This window comes from Lathyrus oleraceus, chromosome 5 (assembly GCF_024323335.1).
Source record: "Lathyrus oleraceus cultivar Zhongwan6 chromosome 5, CAAS_Psat_ZW6_1.0, whole genome shotgun sequence".
Lineage (NCBI taxonomy): Eukaryota > Viridiplantae > Streptophyta > Magnoliopsida > Fabales > Fabaceae > Lathyrus > Lathyrus oleraceus.
The window spans coordinates 97,415,123-97,430,915 of record NC_066583.1 but is presented as its reverse complement, the minus strand read 5'-3'; the positions used below and the strand labels follow the sequence as shown (position 1 = coordinate 97,430,915).

The 15,793-nt window shown below is 32.6% G+C and overlaps 1 protein-coding gene across 1 annotated transcript; it reads left to right on the top strand.

The window, feature by feature from the left end:
• The first annotated feature begins 3,214 nt into the window (after positions 1–3,214).
• LOC127087882 (mechanosensitive ion channel protein 10) lies at positions 3,215–6,227 on the top strand. Its single transcript, XM_051028803.1, has 4 exons — positions 3,215–4,901; positions 4,973–5,093; positions 5,182–5,475; positions 5,556–6,227. Exons 1-4 carry the CDS (start codon positions 3,478–3,480, stop codon positions 6,009–6,011), a joined length of 2,295 nt encoding a protein of 764 aa, XP_050884760.1. The 5' UTR covers positions 3,215–3,477; the 3' UTR covers positions 6,012–6,227.
• The last annotated feature ends 9,566 nt before the right edge of the window (positions 6,228–15,793 follow it).

The following is a 15,793-nucleotide window of genomic DNA, read 5'->3' as shown; positions in this document are numbered from 1 at the left end:
AACTTTTGAGAAACCAAATATTACTAAAGTTATTGTATTACTAGCCATTAATGAAATGGATCAACTGGTCGAATTAATCAAGCTATACAAATATTGTTTTCGATGGAACTATCATAAGATGCTTAACCTAGCTAGATAATGAGTCCAACTCACGATCCCATTTAAAGAAGGATATATGCCTATCTTATTGCCTTAAATTAAGGGTGTAGTTGTAATAATGATCCTAGTAGGCTTCATTCGGATGACTAGGTATACAAAATGGTTGTCCAATATTAGACCAATGATTAAAAAGAATTTCTAGACCAAGGTCTCCATCGATTTCATAAACTCGAACCTCGCTAATTCAAAATATAGGTATGGAATGTCATATGATGACATGTTATCCGATGCTACAACTATAGTTACATCTCTATGTATCAATCTCACAGTCTGATAGATAATTTATATGGATTTATCTGACCTTATTGTTATAAGATATGAAACACATACTCCAACACGAACACCGAAACATGACATAGACACTTTGATACTGATTATGTCAAAAATATAGGACACCAACATTACTACATATATATATATATATATATATATATATATATATATATATATATATATATATATATATATATTAGTATTTAACCTTCATTATGCATCTTCTATTAAAAAATTAAAATAGTTTTCATCAAATTTAATTTCTTTAACCATCCATTGATCTACAATGTTTTGACACATCGTTACCCTTTTACATGTGTTTGAAATTTGTTCAAAAATTATATAAGAAACAAATAAAAAACATTTTTAAAAAATTGTTCGAATCGTATGATATGTGTCGTATGAGGGTCATTCAAGTTTTAAAAACCACTTTAAAGAGTGTCAAAATTAAAAAAAAAATTCAACATCTATATAATATATTAAATCTAAAGCGACAAACTATATCACGACAAATCATATGCCACATACTCAATATTAGACACATCATCATTATTCTTATGTGGCACCTCTAAAAATTCACCTTTATTTTTCAAAAGGCCAAAGTACATTCTTTATTGCGGGCATGAGTTCAAACCTTGGCAAAAACAAAAACATATTAACCTAACAACTATTTTTTAATTTTGATATATATTATTTGCTTAAATCTTATATAACATTATTATTTTTCTTGAAATAATTTTTGAATTATAAAAAAAAATAGAGAGAAAATAACTTTGTTATATTATTTCAATATAATTTCATACTCATTTTGAATAAAATCTATATAATATATTAAATCTAAAGTGACAAACTATACCACGACAAATCATATGCCACATACTCAATATTAGACACATCATCATTATTCTTATGTGGCACCTCTAGAAATTCACCTTTATTTTTCAAAAGGCCAAAGTACATTCTTTGTTGCGGTCATGAGTTCGAACGTTGGCAAAAACAAAAACATATTAACCTAACAACTATTTTTTAATTTTGATATATATTATTTGCTTAAATCTTATATAACATTATTATTTTTCTTGAAATAATTTTTGAATTATAAAAGAAAATAGAGAGAAAATAACTTTGTTATATTATTTCAATATAATTTCATACTCATTTTGAATAAAATAATCTAACAACCCAATTACTTTAACTAACTGTATTTCAAAGGTTTGCCACTATTTATTCATATTGAAATATGATAGAGATGCAACACTTTTCAATCTTATTGATAAACATCACCATTACATTATTCATATTACAACAAACAAATAAAGTATAGACAAATAATAAAATTATTGATTTCTCACATATGAGTGTTAGAGAGATATGATAATCAAAATATAAAAAATAATTACAAATAAAAATTAATTCATGACCGTGCATCGCGTGGGTTCTTATCTAGCTTTTCTTAATTTTTTGACATGTATCGATGTCAAATATGTATCGACACCATTGTGTATCAGATATCGCGACATGCCTAATTTCACTGTGCTTCATAAGTTATACTCCAAAATTCAACACAATGTTTTAATGTTTGAGAATATATTAAAAGATGAAAGGTAAATATAAAAAGTTGTAAAATAATAAAAGAATATAAAACTAACTTTGGTCTTCCCCTTACACTCCTTATTATGACTTTGCCAATTGATGTCCTCAGGAACGGCCTTGTGCATGTGCAGTATGTGCCGCAGCACAGGCCCCAAATATTAGAGGGTTCAAATTTTTGAAATTTTCAATTTTTTTTCATAAATATTAATAAAAATAAATAAAAATTCAATAATCAAAAAAATGTTATGATAAAAACTCAATACATACAAAAGTCAAGATTGATCAAAATTTAAAATAATTATAATTAAATTTATTTTTAATTAATATATAATTATTTTTTTGATATATATTTTTTAATTATTATAATTGTGTTTTAAAAAAAATTTAGACTCATTTTTATAATTAGAACGGGTTTCCGATATAATTGTATCGGCCCTGATGTCACTATTACTCATTCCTTAGATTATTTAATCCAAAAAATTTAGTGATTAAATCTTTACCTCTCAAGATTAATTATTTACAATTTCTTGGCAAACTAATCCAAATATAAGTCTTTGTTTGTTAAAAGGAATATAAAAGTTCGTAGTCCCACCCTTAGTCATAGTGGTTGTCGGATAAAAACATATAAATTAATCTATTTACCTCTTTCAAGTTAATTTCACATGATAAATCACATATCTGATTCTAATTGCTAATTAAAACAATGAAATATATACATAAATATTTAGATAAACAACATAGTAGTAATGTAATTTAGACTAAAGTTGCAATTCTAAATACATCAAAACAAATTGTAATATCTCTTTTGCGTTTAGTGTAAATAATAGTGTAAATGATTCTATTTTGCGTTTGGTTTGGTGCAAACGACATTTATCTTATAATTTATCTATTTGTAAGCAAAAAATATACAAAAACAAAAGAATCATTTCAATTCAACCACTTGTAGTTTTTACATATAATAAAAGGTGAGTACACTTTTATGAAAAGGATGGAGTATATTTTAATTGGTAGCTTTTGTTGAAAAAGAAGTTGCATAAACCCAACATTTTTGTTGAAATTCAAAAGTTCTGTTTTTTTTTTTGCTATAATTTTTGGCATACAATGAGGCTGTCTACCACCCAAGCATTGTGATTGTTGTTGACCCACTATTGTATTGTATATATTAGTATAGTTACCTTTTAATTATTTAATCTAAATCATATTCAAAAGGTTCAATAATATATTCCTACTCCAAAGTACTTCATATCCATACTTGTGTTTCAACCTTTTGCAGCTTACTTTTTTCACACTTGATCATCTCTTTTCTTTCATGCTCTATTGTTCTTGTCTTTAATACTAATATCCATTGTACTTTTTGTTCAACATTACTTAAAGATTTGGTTTTTATGAGCAAGTTAGATAGTTTATCAACTTTCACATGTTTATGTTTTTGTTATATGTTTAGGGCTGTGAATGGATGGTAATAATAAGCATCAAGGTGGTGAAGTAAGCTTGATGGAGAAGAAAAGAGAAGTGGTGGTCACAATTTCAAATGTGTCTGGAGAGAGCCATGCCCAAGATCATCATGATCATGGCTTGAAAGTGATTGAAAATGAGCTTGCTTCAAAGTCACCACCTTTAAAATGTGCTTCTCCTGAGATAAGGTTCAGTCCTAGTCCAAATAAGCCTCCAAAAGCTCCTACTACAAATGCAAATCTTACCAAAAGAAAATCTTTTGTAAGATCAGTGTATTCTAAACCGAAATCAAGATTTGGTGAACAACCTTATTCTATTGATGGAACTTTTCTAGAAGAGAATGTTTTACAAGAAGAGTTATCTGTTAGTTCACCTTATAGGAACTCGTTTAGTAAAGCTTCGCATTCACCCAATAACAAATCTGGTTTGGTTAATAGAAGTGTTTCGATTGCTTCTGTCGTTACTCCTAGAACACCTTTGATGGCATCTCCGGGTCCTGCTGGTGAGGAGGATCTTGATGAAATCATTTACAGGAAAGTTGAGTTTAGTAAAGGCAAGCATAAGAGACTGACGACGAAGGCTTTGATCGAATTGTTTGTGTTTGTGATGATTGCGGGGAGCTTGATAGCTAGCTTAACTGTTGAGGAAGTGAGAGGGACAAAGATTTGGAGTTTGGGGCTTTGGAGGTGGTGCATGCTTGTGATGGTGACCTTTTGTGGCATGTTGGTTACCAGATGGTTCATGCACATTGTTGTTTTCATGATTGAAATGAACTTTTTGTTGAAGAAAAAAGTGCTTTATTTTGTCCATGGAATGAAGAAATGCGTCCAGGTTTTCATTTGGATCGGTTTGGTTCTCCTCACATGGGTGCTTTTGATCAATCACGGGATCCAGCGATCGAAATTGGCCGAAAAGATTTTGGACGGAGTAACATGGACTCTTGTTTCTCTTCTAATTGGAGCATTTTTATGGGTTATAAAGACATTGTTGCTGAAAATTTTGGCATCGAATTTCCATGTGAAGTCTTTCTTTGATCGAATTCAAGAGTCAATCTTCCATCAATATGTTCTGCAAACTCTCTCCGGGCCTCCACTTATCGATGAGGCCGAGAAGGTTGGGGGATCACAGAGTTTGAGCCATTTTAGTTTCAGGAGTGTAACCAATAAAGGTGGCTCAAAGAAAGAGGTTATTGATATGGCAAAGCTTCACAAGATGAAGCAAGAGAAAGTTTCGTCGTGGACCATGAAGATTTTGGTAGATTCTGTGATGAATTCGAGGCTGTCCACAATCTCTAATTCATTAGATGAAAGTTTTTATGATGTAGAAAATGAACAAACTGATAAAGAAATTACAAATGAAATGGAAGCAACTGCTGCAGCCTATCATGTTTTCAGAAACGTCGCTGCTTCCCCTAGTTGCACGTAAGTATATATGTCCTTGTTTTGATATCCACGACTCTTGATTCTGCTAAAAATGCTCTCATTATGAATAGGGACATTGACGAGGATGAACTTCGTCGATTCATGATTAAGGAAGAAGTTATTTTGGTATTTCCCCTACTGGCACAGGCAGAGACAGGCCTAATTACCAGAAAATCTTTAACAGATTGGGTGGTAAGGTTTTATATGTCTGTTAAAATTTTGTCGTCGTCATAACGAAGGATTAAAATTCTGTTCGGACTTAAACGCTTTTATTTTGCAGTTGAAGGTATATCAAGAGCGCAGAGCGCTCGCGCACGCGTTAAGCGACACGAAAACAGCTGTTAAACAATTAAACAAGCTTGTGACAGTGGTTGTAGTACTTGTGACCATACTAGTGTGGCTTCTTCTTATGGAAATCGCAACAACAAAAGTACTTGTATTCCTTTCATCGCAGCTAGTACTCGCGGCTTTCATGTTTGGAAACACCTGCAAGAATATATTTGAAGCCATCATCTTCGTGTTTGTAATGCATCCATTCGACGTTGGTGATCGATGTGTTATAGATGGTGTCGAGGTAAATATAGAAGCCGAATTTAATTTTGTTGTTTCGAGATTCGCGTATCAATGCCTAATGCCTTTCAAATTATCTGGCAGCTATTGGTTGAAGAAATGAATATATTGACAACAGTATTTTTGAAGCTTAATAATGAAAAGGTGTATTATCCGAACTCGGTTCTCGCCATAAAACCGATTAGCAATTACTACAGAAGCCCGAATATGTCTGATAGTGTAGAGTTTTCGGTTGATTTTACGACACCAGCAGAGAAAATTGGAGCACTGAAAGAAAAAGTAAAGAGGTATTTGGAGAGGAATCCACAATACTGGCATCCTAATTTTAGCTTGGTAGTGAAGGAGATTGAGAATGTAAATAAGATTAAGATGGGTCTTTATGTTACACACACAATAAACTTTCAAGAGTTTGGAGAGAAAACAAAGCGAAAAGGTGAACTAGTGATGGAAGTAAAGAAAATATTTGAAGAGCTCAAGATCAGATACAATCTTCTTCCACAAGGTGTTCATCTCAGACACATTGAACCTGATACAAGTTAATATCAAATGATGATGATGATGATTACTCACTGCTATGCAACTTTGTTCTTTTTTCTTAGTTTATTCAATTCATGAATCTGAGTGTTGGGCCTTAATAAGTCTTACTCTTATGTACTCTTATGAAATTGCCTTAATAGAAGTTGATGCAATGTAAAATGCCATCCAAATTTTAACTTTGTCCCATGAATGTGTTATTATTTGATTGACTCAATGTTACTTCTAATCTATAAGTCCAGACAGAAACATGGACAAAGACATGGCATGGCTTATAATTTGAAAGGATCAAATAATTATATGTAACTACATATTTGTGGTTGTGTTTGTGTCGGTTATTGAGACATTGTGTCTGATACCAACACCTATCAAGGCTTTTGACACTTCTTCAATTTGAGAGTGTTTAGTTTTATATAGATTCTATGTTTATGTATGGAAAGATTGTTTCTCTTTTTTCTATCATAACTTGATCTCCTCTCTTATTTCTTGTAAAGGGTGTGATAAATGAGATGGGAAACACAAATAAATAAAGAACCCATTAGTGATTCTTTTGAAAATAAATAATAAACATATACATATCAATGATTGCAATTAAAGGGGAAAACAAAATTCATACAAGACGTCCATAATCTTATTCTAAAATTTAAAAATTTGTTTCTTAACTTAGTTGCATATGCTTTCATGTTCTAGATATATACCACTAGATCACTTATACATAAAAGATAAAACTTATTAATGGATAAAATTCATTAATGTTTCATAGCAAATTTAATCACTTACACACAAAAGATGAAATTCATTAATGGATCATTAATCAATCTGTCTTTCACCTTTGATTTAACTTCTTTAATCCTACTCATTACTTCTCAACCTGAATCTCTAAGAAGCAATCATTATTATTATCCTTTGCTCATAACTATTCACAATGAAGATTTCGAGCATGACACTGGGCGTCATGGTTTGCGTGCGCGCACACACAATGAAGAATGTGATAAAACTTTAACATGATAAGTTGTTCTAATGTTTAAATATAATTCGTTGAGTAAGACTTGAATTTTGTGTTGCCCATGTTAAATTTCCTTAATTATTTATTTCTATTTGTCGCATCACCTATCAATAGGTAATGATTTAAGTTTGGGGTGTGACTATTTGTGAATTATTTAAGTCCTCATTACTTAACTTTATTTGTTTTGATAAGCATAATTAGGATTAATTAAGTATGTTTTATTATTTATAGCGTAAATTATTATGGAGCACACCAGGTGTTCGTAAGTTATATGTATTTTGTGCTTGTGTAGGAGTACTTTGGTGACAAGTTATGTCACGCCAAGAATGCAACTTCACTTCCCAGCAGACGTTAGAGGCAGAAGACGCTGAAAGGAGTGAATGGTCTTAATGATAAAGCAAATATGGTAGAAGTTTGAGGATTGAAGCACTAGTTGAGTTACAAAGCTAAAGGGACAGGGATGAGCACTACATGACAAAACATGCAAAAACTGCATAAAACTGAAATAAATGTGCTACTTGTCTCTCTGGTCTTCCATAAAACATTTTGTCCCCTGCATGCGTTACATACTACACCCAATATTGATATGAGAGGATAATAGAAGGGACTATTTTGAATTCCATGGGCCAAATCAATGGATAATCATGAGACCTATGATCCAATAACTCAAGAAAACCCTAAAATCTAGGAGGATATAAAGGACCATCTTGGAGAAATGAAATAGGGTTCAAAACTTGTGAAACCTTAGAAATAACTTTAAAAAACACACTTTGTGTGGAGAAGAAGTCTGAACCAAAAGTGAGGAAAACCTCTCATCTTTCCTTTTTTGAAGAACGTAGTGCTGCCAACGTGATAAAACCCTCATCTTATTTGTAAGAACAAGATTTGGTTCTGCATCTGGAATTTAATTTTGATGATAACAATGTATTATTTCTTATAGAAAAAATTTGTATACTAATGGTTTTTATCTAGTGTGTAACTTTTGCTAACAGATTCTGACTCTGAAGCATTGACGTGCGACGTCATCCGATTTTGGAATCAACACACTCTGACTTTGAAGAGATAGAAGTGCCTTATAAGATGTTCTCAAGTTCTAGAAAGATCTTAGACAACGGTTCTGATGAACGTTTTTGCTAAAGCTTCTGACTGTGACTCTGATTGAAGAGCCTCTGAAGGATTGTCAGCCTTCAAGATTCCATGTTCAAGTTCTAAAGATTCTGAAGAACAAGATCTGAAGATTAGGTTCTGAGAAACTATGTCAAGACTCTGAAGACCGAGGTTCTGAAGATTATGTTAACTAGTCTCTTGATCCTTCTAAGCATGCTTCAACAACATTTCATTAGAAGCCTTTGAAGATTAGAAGATAAGATCAAAAGGTTTTGCGTCAGAAAAATAGTACACAGTACAAGATCACTCATCCTCCACTTCGTTAATTTTGTAGGCTAAGGACAATATTATTGTATAATTGTGTCTCCTATATGCAAATCGTTATACCAAGATACAACTGCAATTTTCTATTCCAATTCTACCTTCCAACAGATTTTTAACTGCCTATATAAAGGAGACTTGAAAGATTGAAAGAGGCTTCTAATTTACAACGCTAACGCTCACGCTATTGAACATACACACACTCTTTTCTAAAGTATATATTTTCTGTGGATAGTCTTTGTAAACACACATAGAGTTGTTGCTCGTTATTGTGTGAAGATATTCATTGTATTTAACTTGTGTTAATCTGCTTTCTTAGAAGCATTCTTTGTACACACACATTTGTAAATCTCAAAGTTGTTTGAGTGGTTTCCTTGATTGATTAGGTTTTAGTCAGATAGACTCAATAAGACAAAGACATTTGTCTTTGGGATGTCTGTAATCATTTTTGGTTATAGTGGATTAAGTCATTGTTGAGAAGGCAAAATCACCTTGGTAGGGTGGACTGAAGGTAGCTTCGTTAACAACGATCCAGTATAAAAATAACTTTGTTATTTTTCTTGTTCGTGTTATTGCTTGATTGAGTTGATTTTGAAAAAGGTTTTGTTTTTAGAAACGTAATTCAAATCCCCCTTATTATGTTTCTTGCCACCCTCATTGTTGATTGAAAATTGCAAGAAGTAGAAGTGTTACACTTAGATTTTCATTTTCTTTCTGTTAGTGTTTAGAAATGTTAATTTTAAGAACCTGTTGTTGTATTTATCTTGCTCACCATGAGCTAAACTCTATATGTTGAGCAATGTGAAGCTTAAAGAAAAATAGTCTTTTGTGTGAAATGGCTGATTCTAGTGATGCATTATATATATATATATATATATATATATATATATATATATATATATATATATATATATATATATATATATATATATATATATATATATATATATATATATTTGTTTCTTTGTCTAAGCTTCTTAAAAATAGGTAAAACTTTGTTAATGTTGAGAAATCATTTGACAAGTGGAACTCATGATAAATATAGTTGAAAATAGTATAATAGACTTATTCACTTGATTAGCCATTTTAGATATAAAGGATTACAACCATAGGGGAAATCAGAGTTATTATAAGACGTGTATTAGTGCTATTGTGAGACATGAAAATTTGTTCCTTAACTTAGTTGCATATATTTTGAAGGTGTAAACATACACCATTAGATCACTTTATGGCCTTATCTGTCATGAGAGATCTCATCACTCACACACAAGAGATGAAACTCATTAATTGGATCAGTGCCTAACACACATCTCAATCTTGATTTAAATTCTTTAATCTTACTCATTATTGCTCAGCTTGAATCTGTGACAACCAATTATTATTATTATTATCATTTTCTCATGACTACTCAGAAAGTTTTATCTTGAGAATCAATTTAAGATAATATAATCTCTATGGGATTGATACTCTTACTTTTACATCACTTACTAATATTAGAACATGTATACTTCCATATACTAAATAGCACCACAAGTTTTTTTAGTTTAAGAGAGAAAACACTAGTAATTAAGGCTAACTAAGGGGACTACTGTATTTACAAATGCAATTGATAATAATAATAATAATAATAATAATAATAATAATAATAATAATAATAATAATAATAATAATAATAATAATGATAATATAATTATAACACCCACATATAATATAATCTATAAATACATTATATATAGTGTAAATTGGTATTGATACACATAAGTTCCTATCAACATCATTGTATATACATGTTCAAAAAGAATAATATACAACTATGGAACATGATATAAAAGAGTGCCTAATCAAAACTAGATATGTACAATATCCACATATGCACATAATCCACAATGGAATATCACAATAATAAAAATCTTCGAAACATCATCACACAAGCTTCCCTTCCTATTAACCCGCAAAGAACTACCTGAAAAACAACAATAAGAGTGGGGTGAGATAATAATCTCAGTGGGTTCCCTATCTTATGGGCCCACTCGACTCTAAAGGTACAACTATCACTTCCTTAACTTAAGTTTCTCAATGAACCAAGGCATGTGCACACTCACACAATAGAGAAGGAATTAAGCATCTACGAGATATTTGCATTGCATGGAAATATGTAACTTGATTTTACATAACTCAATAAATCACTATTCAAAAAGCAACAAAACATATTTCTCGGCCGGACCTACGTCTAGGGCAAGAGCTCAGGTTACAAATGTTTGTATGATTTGACTTTCTTATGGATTCGGGTTCTCCATGGGACTCAAGCCCACCTTAAGAATTGTCACTCGCATGGAACTCAAACCCGCTTAGAGTATCTTTCCTCGTATGGGACTCTAACCCACTTTGAGTTCCACCTCTCCTCTATGGGACTCAAACCCATTTGTGAGGAGTGAATCATTGGTGCCTACATCCCAATTATACTTTACATAAGCATCTCAATTAGGATGTGAATGATCAAGGGTTATTTTCGAATATGTGATTAGGTTTTAACATTCAACGTGATTGCACTCATTAATCACTAGGTGATCATATTCACCAATTTTCATATCATCACAACATGTTCCATACAAAGCCTTTTGATTCATAATTCCAAGCGACTACTCGTCTGCGGTACACATCTAGGTACCTTCATGTCCAAGAATCACACATATGTCATCTTTATAACCTAAGTTGTTATTTCTAGTTCATTCACCTAGTTACTAACCTAGGTTCACCTCACTCATCGTCATAAGTTAATTCAATTATTATTCATTCAATACAAACAATAATTCATAATATATTTTACAAAATAAACATAATAATACATAAAACATTATGAGATTCATGCATGATTTACTTCTCAATAGATAGGGTATTGCATTATCTTTCTGTTAGCTGAGATTTTCAACAGGGTCAAATCTCACCATAATTTGAAGACTTAGAAAAGTTGGAAGTCTACAAGAGAATTTTCGACATATACTTGTCAGTTTGAAGAAGTTAAGGTCCATGTAAGATAAGGATTGAGACTTAGTATTTTTTGTGAAAAAGGATTTTAGTCCAACATTTCAACGACAACATTGTTCATGGTTTCAACATCAGCAATCAGGGAGATATGTCAACCAACAATGGCTATCATGAAGAAATATTTTCAAAACAAGTAACTACTTCTCAGTTTTATCCAAAGGGACACATGGAAGACACTTCATAAGCAAAAAACATAGAGATATTTACGTGGCAAGTGCTGAGGAGAAGAACATTACAAAACAATTATTTTACACTTGTATAAATAAGAGTTATAGTATTAGGATTCAGAGTGTTGTTTTGAATTCACTACAAAAATAAAAAAAACTCAAAGTACCTAGCATATCAAGACACGAGTTTCGCTGAGCAAAATATATGATTTCTAAAACACCACTTCTTTTCAAATCCAAAGTCTTTTATTTCATTTTATCTTCTTTGCAAATCTACTTTCATTCCTTTGTTAATTTAACTATCACTTTATATTTACTTTTACAAAGTTTGCCTTATAACATTGTCTAAATTCCTTACATTTCCAAACAATCTACCTTTTTTGCATTATCTTTACTCAAAAATTTCAATCAAGTCGAAATCCTTCATTTTTCTACACAAAACTTCAGAAAACTTTTAGCATTATGTCCTAGAATTATCTGGTTGATCCTGCAAGTAACCTTTAATAAGAGATTAACACTTGTTTACCAAATTTCACAGTAAACAAATTGGCACGCCAAGTGGGACGTGTGCTAAAATGTTTTATCTTTCATGGATATTATAGTTTTCTTTTATAAAAGTGTTATGTATACATGAAATATTATGAATATTTTATACGTGTTTAAAAAGTCAAAAATCTTTACCAAAAATGGCTCGTCCTTCTATGAATAAGTCTAATTCACAGAAAAATCCTCAAAAATCTTTACCAAAAATCCTCAAAAATCTTAGACCATAGACAATATGGTTCGACCAGGAGGGATATGTTATATCCCTCAAGTGATGCCATATTTAAATACGGCATCTATGATGGCTATGAGGCATCATATGATGAAAGCAATTTAGAAATGGTTAATACTTTGACCCAGGAAATTGGTAAAATATTTAATCATTTGATTATAAATACTAACCAAATGTGTGAGTTGTTGGCTAATCAAATGGGTCGAATAACCGACTTTTTCGGCACACCTCAAGTTCAGGCTCGACCAATCCCTCAGATATCAAATGTTAGGTAGGTCGAAACACCTGAAAAATATATGGCCCAAGTAAACTTAGGCCAACATAAAGGTTTTTGACCACCATAACATGCCCCAAATAGGGAGGAAGAAGAATACATAGGCCATCATAACCCTAGGCTTGTAATGGTACATAGAAATCAGGATGTTGACCAAGTGCTTTGACATGTCCAACAAAATAACTTTGGGGGACATAATAACATAGCTAATATGGTCGAACAAATTTTGGCCCAAAATGGCCTTACGTGGGACTCCATAGACCTAATTTTATATCCCCTTTGTCTTAATATGTTCGACAAACAGAACTTCCCAGGAGATGGAAAGTCCCTAAGTTCACCAAGTTCGCTTGTCACACCAGTGAGTCTATGTCTGAACATGTCGCTAGGTATCAAATTAAGACTGGTGACATAGCAAACAATGAGAAATTGAAAATGAAGTATTTTCCAATTTCTCTAACGAAAAAGTCTTTCACTTGGTTTACCATACTCCCTTCCTACTTTGCACAAACTTGGAGTCAATTGGAGAGACTAATCCATGAAAAATTCTACATGGGCTAGTCGAAAATAAGCCTTAAGGAATTGGTTAGTGTTAGGCGAAAAGTCCTTGAATCAATTGATGATTATTTGAGTAGGTTCAAAATTCTTAAGGCAAGGTAGTTTACACAAGTCCTTGAGCATTAGTTAGTCTAAATGACTGTAGGAGGCCTAGATTATTCCATTAGGAAGAAATTAGACACTGATGAAAAGATGCAACAGGTATACCTTCAGGCTGAAAAGGGACTGGTCAAATTTTTGGATACATGCAAGCTCAACGACTCAAAAATGGTGATATGCCTGATGTGTAGCGTTGTTTTCGTCGAGGGGGAGGCAAAGAAGCTTGAAGACACCATAATGCATGATCCCATGAAGAGAAAGGGAGGAAATTCGACTGCTAGGTTCGCTTTCTACAAACGAGGTGCTCCTTGTAGAAACGAAGAATACCATAGGCAGTTTCAACATCCTCACCAAATAACCTATCTCCCTCTTGCAAATGTACCTCAAGTAAAGTGGGTAAAACATCTAAACCAAAGGGGGCGAATCAATCGGAATGGAAAGTGGTCGACCCAAAGATAGGGTTATCAAACCATACAAATCCTAATGTGTCGAAGGGTCATTGACATATCCCTCAGAACTACAAGGGAAAAAAACCCATATGATGGGATTCTCATGACCGTTGAGCAAAACATCCTTATTGCACATAAGAAGGATGTTCTTATGATGCGCAAAAGGAAGGGGTTTAAGAAGAATGGGTCTGTAAAGAAGAAGCAAGATAAAGGCAAGAAAGTTGCCTCTAGAAATACGGATGCGCCAAAGGTGGTGCCCAAAGCCAAATGCTTCTACTATGATGGGATATGTCACTCGAAGAGGAACAACCCCAAGTATCTAAAGGACAAGAAGTATGGGGATTCTACTTAGGTATATTCTTCATTGATATCAACTTAACAAGTTTTGCTTCTTGGGTATTTGATAATGGTTGTGTTTCTCATATTGTTTCGAATGAGCAGGTACTAAGAAGGAGTAGAACCGTGTCTAAGGGAGAGGTAGAACTGCATGTTAGAAATGGTGCAAGAGTTGCATCTCTCGTAGTTGGGACTTATAGTTTGTATTTTTCCTATGGATTAATATTCGATCTTAATAACTATTATTGTGTTCCTTATATTACCAAAAACATTATTTCTATGCTCTTATTAGATAATGAAGGTTTTTCATTTATCATTAAGAAAGGGTGTTTCTCCATTTACTTGAATTCAATGTTTTATACAAATTCTAAAAAGTCTAATGATTTATATTATCTAGACTTAGACAAAGATATTCTTAACATAGAGAGCAAAAATCATAAATCGAGTGATAGTAATCCTACTTCTTTATGGCATTGTCGCTTGGACCATATCAATGCGAAACACATCCAAAAGTTTCATAAAGATGGACTTCTAACATCTTTTGGCTAGTGATCTTTTGGGTCTCATCCATACTGATGTCTGTGGGCCATTGAGCATAAAATCTAGGGGAGGGTTTGGATACTTCATTACCTTTACTGATGATTTAAGTAGATATGGATATGTCTACTTAATGAAGCATAAATCAGAATCCTTTGCAAAGTTCAAAGAGATCTAAAATGAAGTTAAAAATTAACTTGGACGATTAAAGCACTACGGTTCGATCGTGGTGGTGAATATTTTAGCAATGAGTTTGATGATCACTTGAAGAATAGTGGAATTCTTTCATAACTAACTCCATCTAGTACACCATAGTTGAATGGTGTGTCCAAAGGAGGAATCAAACCCTACTTGATATTGTTCGATCAATGATGAGTTTTAATGACCTTTCATTATCCTTCTAGGGATATGCTCTCGAAACTGCTACTCTTACGCTTAATAGAACTTCGTCAAAAGCAGTAGAAAATACGCCATATGCGATATGGAGTGGAGATGTTCCCAGTTTTTCTTTCCTACGAATTTGGGGTTGTGAGGCCTATGTAAAATTTTTACTCCTGGATAAACTCTCTCCCAAATCTAATAAGTGTTTCTTTGTGGGTTATCCCAAAGAAACCAACGGTTACTACTTCTATAACTGCATTGAGGGCAAAGTGTTTTTTTCTCATTGTGGTGTATTTTTTGAAAGATATTTTATTTTTAAACACTCAATTATGAGTAATATCTTTCTCAAATAAGTTCGAGAAGAGAAACAAATGGATGTAGTTCAGTCTATGTCAGAGGCAGTTGCACAAGTGATAGATGTTAGTGTCGAAGTAGTGCACCCAATGCATCAATCTTTTCCCATGGTTGATCATGTGTTAGAGGAAGTGAATTCAATGCACAAGCCTTTTACTATCCCACTTGAATCTAGTTCGTGTGAAAATTATCAATCTGTTGATGCCCCCGCATGGGTTTGTTGATATGGTCCTAAGAGGTTTGTTGATTTCTTGTTGACCGGAAATTCTAAAATCATGATTTTATAGTTTTAAGAGCCCGCTATCTACAAACAAGCTTTAATTAGTGAAGACTCCAAAAAATGGCTTGAGGCCATGAGGTCCAAAATGGAATCCATGTCTGA